This window comes from Erigeron canadensis, chromosome 8 (genome assembly GCF_010389155.1).
Source record: "Erigeron canadensis isolate Cc75 chromosome 8, C_canadensis_v1, whole genome shotgun sequence".
Lineage (NCBI taxonomy): Eukaryota > Viridiplantae > Streptophyta > Magnoliopsida > Asterales > Asteraceae > Erigeron > Erigeron canadensis.
Window position 1 is genome coordinate 33,565,395 of NC_057768.1, and position 9,085 is coordinate 33,574,479.

The following is a 9,085-nucleotide window of genomic DNA, read 5'->3' on the forward strand; positions in this document are numbered from 1 at the left end:
TCTCCTAGAGATTTAACGGACACGTAATGTTGACTTAACGACTCAAGTCAACCGTTAGATAGAAAGTTTGGGATGTTACATAAAGCATGAATTTTAAAAAGTTAATATTTTTAATATATATATATATATATGTTTGATCTTAGATATGTTGTGAAGTCTTTTAAGTTAGGCTCCTTTTTGTAGGAACCTATTTCTAATTCACTTCTTTTATTATTCATCAGTTTCTTTTTATTTTAGACTTACTAAGAACATCCCCTCCTTATAACCCCCACTTCTTCCACTATTTATTCATTATTTTATTATATCATTTTTATTTTTCACAAAATTAAACAAACAAATTTTGTTATAATTAAAACACATTTTATTATTAAAAAACACATTACAATACTTAAAAAAAAAACATAAAACACATTACGTTTATTTTAAACTTAAACATTAAAAAAAAATAATAATAATAAATTGTGAAAAATTACATTATTAGGAAATGGTTTAAAAAAGATAGAAGTATAGTGTGATTTAAAATGGTAGTGTGGAAGTGGTTTAAATATGAGTAGAAAAAAAAAGAAAAATGGCAAAGTAGCCATTATTTTTGAAAAAGGGTTTAATATATATATATATTTTTAATTCCAACGGAAACATCACAACTTCGGGCCCCACATTCAACCACAAACGCGTGTCCACATTCAACCACCACCGGACGCAACTGCAGACGCAGCTTCTGCTACTACCGTCTGCGAGCTCGCCGGTGTCGGGCGCATAACAAACGGAGGGGGAAGTGCTATAAGGAGGGCCTTAGTCTAATCCAAATGAGGTATTAATAATGTAGATAACTAGAAAAGTCATGGTACATTATTGTAGTTTTATCATTGTTTACTTGATTGTTAGCTAGATTCTAGCCTTTAATATATAGGTTGGAAACAACACTTATGCTTTTGAATTTCTATATGCAAAGAAACTTTTTTTTTATGCATCATTTTGATCTACATCTACTTTTAAATTATATGTTTGTCTGAGATAAAATCAAGACTCTCAAAAAATCCCTATTAACCCACCTACAAATATAAAAAGTGAGACTAGAACTCAGATGGATCCTTTAAGGTCAAAAACCTAAAAATTACTCATCACACATATATCAACGTATGTCTTTTATAATCATTTGAATAAATGCAGTTCACGTCCTAAAATTATAAGATATTAAAATCAAAGTATCCTCCTATCACATACATGTAATCACAAACTCGTAGCTTTCATTGTGGCAAACCACTTAATAATATGACATGAAAGCTAGTTACTCAATTCTAGGTGACATGTGATGCAACTACGCTGATATGTTTTTTTACAAATTGGTTGTCTACATAACTTGAATCCACAACTTCCAAATCCTTAACAAGATTTAGTACTTTTTATATCTCGATCAAGCTAGTCCCATGAAGTTTTTTGTGTCCGAAATCATTTAATTCATCCTTCATGTTTTTTTTACATTGTCCAACCTCCCATTTCCAACATGCAAGTTACGAAGCATAACTTTGGTAATAACCATAGTCCCAAGATTTTCACATTGGCCCCTCAGGACAAACCATGTATTTTTGAATCTAACCCTTATTGGAAGCAAGAGCAGAGCTTTGTTAGGGCCCGATAGCCCCCCAACCCTTTCCCTTTTTTCCTTCAGTAGTGTAGTTTTTATCCTTTATGTGTATGAAAAATTATTTTTCTTAGTGTTATTCTAGATTTCGTGACTTTTGGCACATCTCGATATTTTTCTTAGTTTTTTTTTTTTTTTTGTTTCATGACTTTATGTTATCTTTGTTAAATGAGTCAAGATCGTCACTCTTTGGAAGGAATTCCTTTGACACTAATAATATTATAAAAAAAAACAATATAATGATATTTGTTATAATCGAAATATGAATTGAGAGATTTTTTTTGGCAGAATCAAAAGAATTTTCTTTAAAAAAATTCAGTCATTAATCATTTTCCTTTTTAATTTTTTTACAGTCTCATAATTTGAAACACAACCATTAGAAGAAAAAGAAAGAAAAAAAAAAGGAGTAAACCCGCGCATTCTCCCAAATTTCAGAGCCCCCCAACTATTTTGAAAACCCTTTCTCACTCTCTCTCTCTCACACACACAAACAATCTTTGCAGAGGAAAATGCAAGGAAGAAAGGGAGAGGATGAAATTAGGGCTAAAATGGCAGAACTAGGATTGATTTGCGATAAAGAATCCGAGATTCGACATCAAAAACTCCAAAGCGCCACTCTTTCTTTCCATAAATATCTTCAATCTAGCAAGTCTAAAGCAGATCAATCTATATCTATCAATGGTATATCTATATCTATACTTACATATTTTATGTGTATTTTTTTTGTACATATTGAATTGATAATAATAAAAAATTTTCTTCAAATTGTGTGTGTAATATATTGTAAAGTTCAAATCTTTATGCATTTCATAAACTAGGGTTTTCTGTGTGTAGTTGTAACATATTGTAAAGTTAAAATCTTTAAAAATTTATATATACAGGAAGCTGATGTGTTTTTCTTTTTGCAGATAATATTGGAAAGTTGAAAGCAGAGTTGAGGGCGGCAGAAGACGATTATGTCAAAGCGCTTTCGGGTATTCTTTTTCTTGTTTTGATTATTTATTTCGATTGACATATGTAGGTAGAACTGTCAAATTGTGTTGTGTTAGGGTTTGCAGGCTTGTGCATTTGTGTTGCTTAACCCTAATATGTTTTGATTAGTTAAATGATGTAGAAAAATTGAATCTTGACCTAGAGACGTATTATGTTAAACGTTTTAGTTGTGTTGATGAGTTTACTAGTGTTTGTATGACTAGTTTTGTTGATATCCATGACTCTTTAACAAAAGTTAAAGTCTAATATAAGATTAAGTTAATTACCAGGTTTGCGGGTTGGAAACGGGTTTTCAGGTTAACGGATCATTTTATAGACGAGGTCTTAAGAATTAAACTTTATTTAATAAATCTGGATATAATTTTGACCTTCTGTTATATGCCTAAACATATGGTTAAAAGGTACACTTATTTAATTGCAGGTGAAGACTTTATATTTTGATTGTGATGAACTTATGAAAGAAATTGTAGCTTGAAAGTGCTTTTAGTTTTTATTTACATCTGGAGACTTCCCTCATGTAACATAGTGTTCATGTAGACATCTAAACCCTTTCTTGAACAACGAACATACAAAAAGTTATAGACTTTTAGCTAATGTATTAGTATATCAATTAAAAGGGGATTCAGAGGTTAGGACAGGGAAGAGCTTTTATAATACCGCCTAAATGAGATTAGGATTATATCTAAAATCTGTTATTTATGCTATCTGCATTAACGTAAAAAGTAACACATTTACAGCAATTTGTATTTGTTTTTTTTTGCTAATGGTTGTGTAGTAAAGAACCGGAAAGAGAAAAAAAAGATGACTTTATCAGATTCCATATCCGCTACAAAAGCTAGAATTGAAGAACTTAAGAAAATTGTGGCTGACCAAAGGACCAGAAAGGACGAATATACAGAGCTCATATCATACCAGTCTAAAGGTAATCTTTTTGTTTCCATATTACTGATGCTTGATTTTGTTCGCTGATTACAAAAGTTTCTATCATGCTTATCGTAGTAGTTTTGGTTTATATGAACTTGATAATGCCAGTCAACTTCTCTGAACTCCTTTTTATATTGAATTCCATCTCAACTAATGTTGCATGGGTCTTATAATTGCTATCATGGTCAACTTAGCATATAAAATGGATACTGGAAAGAGATAGTATTTTGCTTTGTATTAAGCAAGAGATAGGAAAATCATGAGATGCACACATATGATTTATAATAATCAGCTGCATAGTGTATACATCAGTGATTGAATAGTATCTTAATATTAATACCAGTGACACAACTTATATGACTGCAAAGTGATTATCAATATCCAAGTGGTTAACATCTCCGACTAAAAAGTCTGTAACATACCCAAATATTGAGGTACACATGTGTTGCACAGAATTGTTTATCGTATAATGTTCTAAATGAAGAATTCAATGCTTCATTATAAAACTTTCAAGTGACGTCACTGTGTATTTTCTAGATATGTAGTTATTAGATGAAGCTTGTTTGGTTGTTAGTTGTTACTGCTGTTTGGATTAGTTTTTTGACATTCATGATGTTGACTCAGTATTCAAATATTGGTACCTATTTACTCCCTCCCTGCTTTTATTTTTTCTACTTTAATCTTTGTGTTCTAAAAATGAGATAACTGCATATTTTGAGTATTTCGATTTAGGTAGTAAATGTCCAATATTTTTAAGCAAATCAGTTTACATTTTTGATGCCTGACTTTATGACTTTCTATTTTGTCTTTTATTTTGTCAAAAGTTTTGAAGGAATGCGAAGAAAAGCATATGCAAGATGCAGAATGTATAAAGGAAATAGAAGAGGCGTTTTCCTGGTATAATAGGGTGCTTGGCTTCAGAATCGAAAGGGGACGTGGTACATGACTTGCTTGATGTTACTATCGTCTATTACCTAGGAAGTATGTATCTTACTTCTGATATTGTACTTTCAGGAATAAAATTTATATTCACCAACATGAATCCAAAGAATCCAAGTGAAGAGTATTCCTTTACTATCCGCCTGGAAAATGATATTTATGCTTGTAAGTAATGCATGTAATACCTCATTTCCATATATTAGCTTTAATGGAAGTTAAATTGACCAGGCTCTACTTTCTCACCTGTCATGTTCAGTGCTTGATTGTCAACCACATTTGGGTGAGGCCAATAGACTGATCCAGGAATTAAATGTCACTAATGGCTTATATAGTTTTGTCAGAACTATGAGAGCGAAATTTCAAGAGGTTGCAGCTGTTGGTACTGGTCTGATCTATTGCGTTATTTACTTTTACACTCTGTTACTAGTAGTACGTAGTTTATTACAAAGGTTTTAGAGTAGAGGTGGCAAAATGGGTGGGTCAGTGTGGGTAACCTGCCATGATGTGTGGAATCTGTATGTTTTGAAACAGGTTGCGACTTGTAGTTAAAAACACTTGCTCAAAATTTCCAGCTTTTTATAAATATGGAAAGTGTGTCAGTTATTATTATGAAATATTCGATTACTTCACTAATAGTTTACCTGGGAGGTTCATGCATTAAACAAGGTGTCGCCGCATGTGACCCATTTAGTTTTTAACAAAAAATTTGTTTTATTAAATGGAGACAATATATTACCTGAATTGACATTTAATGAATATGTCAAAAATTTCATAATCTCACCTTTATTTTAGAGAATGGGTTTATTATCTAAAGCTTGAAACTTCAATTGAGTGTAATATAGTATCCATGTATATTGTTCTTGCAGGAAGTTTACCTAAAATTGCTTCTAATCCTCAAGAAACCACCTTAATATCCATGTCTGCCCCATTATCTTCAGTCTCAACTGAAAGTGGATCCTCTGCAAAGGATGATCACTCTAGACAAGCCAACAGAGTTGGCAAGAAACTTAGAAGTATACACGGGATACAATCGTCAGTTTTGTCCCCTGGATCTGCATCATCTCTACGCCGATCCCCACGGTTCAAGGTACAGTTACTATATGTGGATTCTGATTTGATATTGAAGTGCCAAATTTCTTACTTAGATGACTCACCATTCCCTGAAATTCCAATTCAGTAGAGATGTCCTTGATATTAATGAAGTAGTTAACTTCAATTCAAATATTTCTTAATAGTTTTAATAATGTAATCTTAACTTTGATACAACAACAAAGAAATAGCCGCATTGATATGATAGGGTGGAATAACAAGCACCATTTTTCCAGGAAAATTATTTTGAGTTATTTTTGAATGCTAAATTGACACTGCAAGTGATAGAAGGTTTTTTCATGTGGCAGGTAAAGAAATGAGGATGTAGGCAGCTGTATTCTCATCACCATCTTTCGTGCTTCTTGCTATGTGCGCTTGCTCCAGTATATTTTCTTTAACTGATTATTCGTAAACTGTAATTGGTGGCAAATTTACTTGTTTGCTTGTTAGTACAAATCTCAATGAGGAGTCAACGAGTGGGCAATTGTAATTTTAACTGATCAAGTTCATCAAATGTGTGCAAATGTTGATGTAAGCTGAGCCTCTTTTTTGTTTTATACTCGTAAATGACACCATGTTATTAGCTATTTATACAATACAAATGTTCTCTTTCCCCCTTAAATGCCACTTTTAACCAATGTATATCTGCAAGCTTGAAACTTTCTTGTTGTATTTGGTTGTTTAGCAGACCTTAGTTTTGTTTAACATGAATGACTACGGATATTGTTTTTTTTTCTTTCCCTGCAGTGACAGTCTCATTGATTGTTTTTAACGTGTATAAATTTTTTTTATCTTTTTAAACATAATATACTATCTTTTTATGCATGTTATAAGGTCCTTAAGACTGTTAATTCAATATTTTTATTTTTTTAATTGGAAACAGAAATTAGAATTGATAATTGGAGGATCAAATTTAAAAATTAGTATTCAAATCTGAGGCAGGGTATCTACTTAGTATGACCAAAATAAAACACTAAACAGCTGTCAGCTCGAGGTTAGATATCAAGCAATAACTGATGTAAGGACTGATAATTCGATAAACTCAAGAGATGGCACTTTCGGCTCAAATGGTGTGAAATCTAGGCACATGGAAACCGACATTGTTAAGTGTGATACAATGTTCTTTCGCACAGAAGTATGTTCAACTTTCAGCTCTACTCACACAAAAGAAAAAAACCAAGGTAGAACTGCTGATGTATGATTAGTTAAATAATCAATACTATGACATCAAAGCTAGTTACCCTGTTCTAGGTGACATGTGGTGCATCTACGCTCATAAGCTTTCTTACAAGTCGACTGTCTTCATAAGTTGAATCCATGATTTCCAAATCCTTAAAGAGATCTAGTACCTGTTATATCTCGATCCAGCTAGTCCCACGAATTTTCTTGTTTCCCACATCATCTAATTCATCCCTTAAGTTTTTCACATCGTCCCACCTCCCATTTCCAGCATGCAAGTTGGAAAGAGTAACTTTATAGGTACTTTTATCTGGCTTATTGTCAAATAGACGCTGAGCTACGAGTTCTGCCATTTTTGAATCATTATGTACATCACAGCAAGAAAGAAGTGCACCCCAGATGCCAGAATCCACATGGCCTCCTAAAGAATCAACCAGTTTATAAGCCTCTTCCAACTCCCCAGCCATACCAATAAGTTTCACAAAGTGAACATAATGCTCGGTTTTTGCTTTGATGCCAAAATCAACATCCATTCTCCTAAGAAACTCCCGACCTTCTTTAACAAGACCACCATGACAGCAAGCAGATAGTAGAGCAGAAAAAGTAGATTCATCCGGTTTTAACCCTTTTTCAAGAACCTCTCTAAACACTTCAAAAGCCCAGGATGCATGTCCGTACAAACCAAGACTTGCTATAATCGAATTGTAAGAAACAATGTTTCTCTTCGGCATCTGCTCAAAAACCTTGATCCCCAAATCCAAGAAACCGCATTTTGAATACATGTCTACCAATGCAGAAGATACCATTATTTCTGTGTGTAGATTATGGCGAATGGCATAACCATGTATCTCAACACCTCGTGACAAAACTACCATCTGTGCAGTAACAGCCAGTAAAGTAGCAATCAGTATGGAATCCGGCTTTCTTCCTTCAACGTTCATTTCCCTGAAAGAAACCAAGGCATTACGATACTCCCCAGACTGTGAAAAACCGGATATCAAAGCAGACCATGTTACTAAATCAGGCTGCATTAAACCATCAAAAACTTTACAAGCCGAATGCATACAACTACATCTCGAGTACATACTAACAAGCATACTACTTACATGTGCATTAGAATCAAACCCGTTTCTCAAACAATACCCATGAATTTCCTGGCCAATCTCCAGCAAGCTAGAATATGTCAAACCCGATAACAATCCTACCACGGTATATCCATCGGGCTGGTCCCCCATTCTTCTCATTACTATAAACAAATGTAACCCCTTCATCCAATACCCACAACTTCCATATCCCGAAATCATCGTGTTATATAAAACCAAGTCGCGTTCGTTTAACCTATCAAACACCATTCTAGCGTCATCAATTCGGGCAAGTTTGGAATAAGCCGACACTAACGCACTACCACAAATCGAGTCCAGTCCCATATCAGAAGCAATAAGTTGACCATGCACAACCTTAAGAGCATCAAGATCAAGTCTTTCGGAACAAGCACGTAAAACGCAAGCAAATGTGAAATTATCAGGCTTTATTTCTGAAGCTAACATTTGTTTAAACAGTGTGAACCCATCAAGAAAATGATGGGTTTGAGCATAAGCTCTAATAATGGAGTTCCAAAGATAGACAGTTCTGTGAGGCATTTCATCAAACAGGTTGTGGGCAGAGACGATATCATTATTGTTAGCATAATGTCTTATGATTTTAGTAGAGTAAAATGGGTCATGGAAAATGCAGGTTTTGATGAGTAAAGCATGGAATGATTTGGTTATTGATAAGGTTTGATTTTGTTTTGATAGTTCAAATACAAGTGACTTAAAGTGAACAAACATTAATGTATTATTGGTTTTTAATAATCTAATTATTGGGTGTGCGTAAAATTGCCTGTGATTATCACAAAAAAAAAAAAAAAAAAAAAAAAAAAAAAAAAAAAAAAGTTTTTGCACAAATCCATGCATAAATAAAATTGTTTTACTCGTATCTTCTGTTGTATTTAGGCTTTATTGCCCAAGGGTTGAAAAATACATTTTGTCGTTAGGCTTAAGAATACTATGCAATATGTTATCTTTAATATATATATATTTTTTTAATGGAAGGTGATTTTTACACGGAGTGTTTTACTTGATACACTGAAATTTAATGTAATTGACTAATCTATCCTCAATTTAATTTTTTAACTTTTTTGGTGGATATGGATTGGAAAAAAAAACTGATTTCCTTCATTTTTTTTGATTCTGACCGCACATCCTCATTTTAATATCATGCTTGTTTCTTCCTATTCTACAATCGTAAAGATATATATCTATTGGATGCACAACATCT

At 33.1% G+C, this 9,085-nt stretch overlaps 2 protein-coding genes across 3 annotated transcripts; one reads left to right on the forward strand and one right to left on the reverse strand.

Annotated features, from left to right (window-relative positions):
• The first annotated feature begins 2,088 nt into the window (after positions 1-2,088).
• LOC122578980 (kinetochore protein SPC25 homolog) lies at positions 2,089-6,201 on the forward strand. 2 transcript variants are annotated; one of them, XM_043751053.1, is made up of 8 exons: positions 2,089-2,323; positions 2,551-2,616; positions 3,411-3,557; positions 4,384-4,497; positions 4,574-4,663; positions 4,755-4,883; positions 5,365-5,585; positions 5,896-6,201. In XM_043751053.1, the coding sequence occupies exons 1-8, from the start codon at positions 2,152-2,154 to the stop codon at positions 5,905-5,907; spliced, it is 951 nt and encodes a 316-aa protein (XP_043606988.1). In that variant the 5' UTR covers positions 2,089-2,151; the 3' UTR covers positions 5,908-6,201. The 2 variants fall into 2 exon arrangements, with proteins under 2 accessions (XP_043606988.1, XP_043606989.1); XM_043751054.1 differs by having other exon boundaries at positions 4,755-4,877.
• A 388-nt stretch (positions 6,202-6,589) lies between these two features.
• Positions 6,590-8,595, reverse strand: LOC122580102 (putative pentatricopeptide repeat-containing protein At1g64310). Its single transcript, XM_043752375.1, has one exon. The coding sequence runs from the start codon at positions 8,593-8,595 to the stop codon at positions 6,940-6,942; it is 1,656 nt and encodes a 551-aa protein (XP_043608310.1). The 3' UTR covers positions 6,590-6,939.
• Positions 8,596-9,085: the final 490 nt, after the last annotated feature.

What these genes read in the sequence shown, in the direction of transcription:
- LOC122578980 (XM_043751053.1), top strand. Translation starts at nt 2,152, where the DNA reads ATGCAAGGAAGAAAGGGAGAGGATGAAATTAGGGCTAAAATGGCAGAA. An exon ending in CATATCATACCAGTCTAAAG is followed by an intron (nt 3,558 to 4,383) that starts GTAATCTTTTTG and finishes TTTTGTCAAAAG; the next exon opens with TTTTGAAGGAATGCGAAGAA. An exon ending in GGAAAATGATATTTATGCTT is followed by an intron (nt 4,664 to 4,754) that starts GTAAGTAATGCA and finishes TGTCATGTTCAG; the next exon opens with TGCTTGATTGTCAACCACAT.
- LOC122580102 (XM_043752375.1), bottom strand. Translation starts at nt 8,595, where the DNA reads ATGTTTGTTCACTTTAAGTCACTTGTATTTGAACTATCAAAACAAAAT.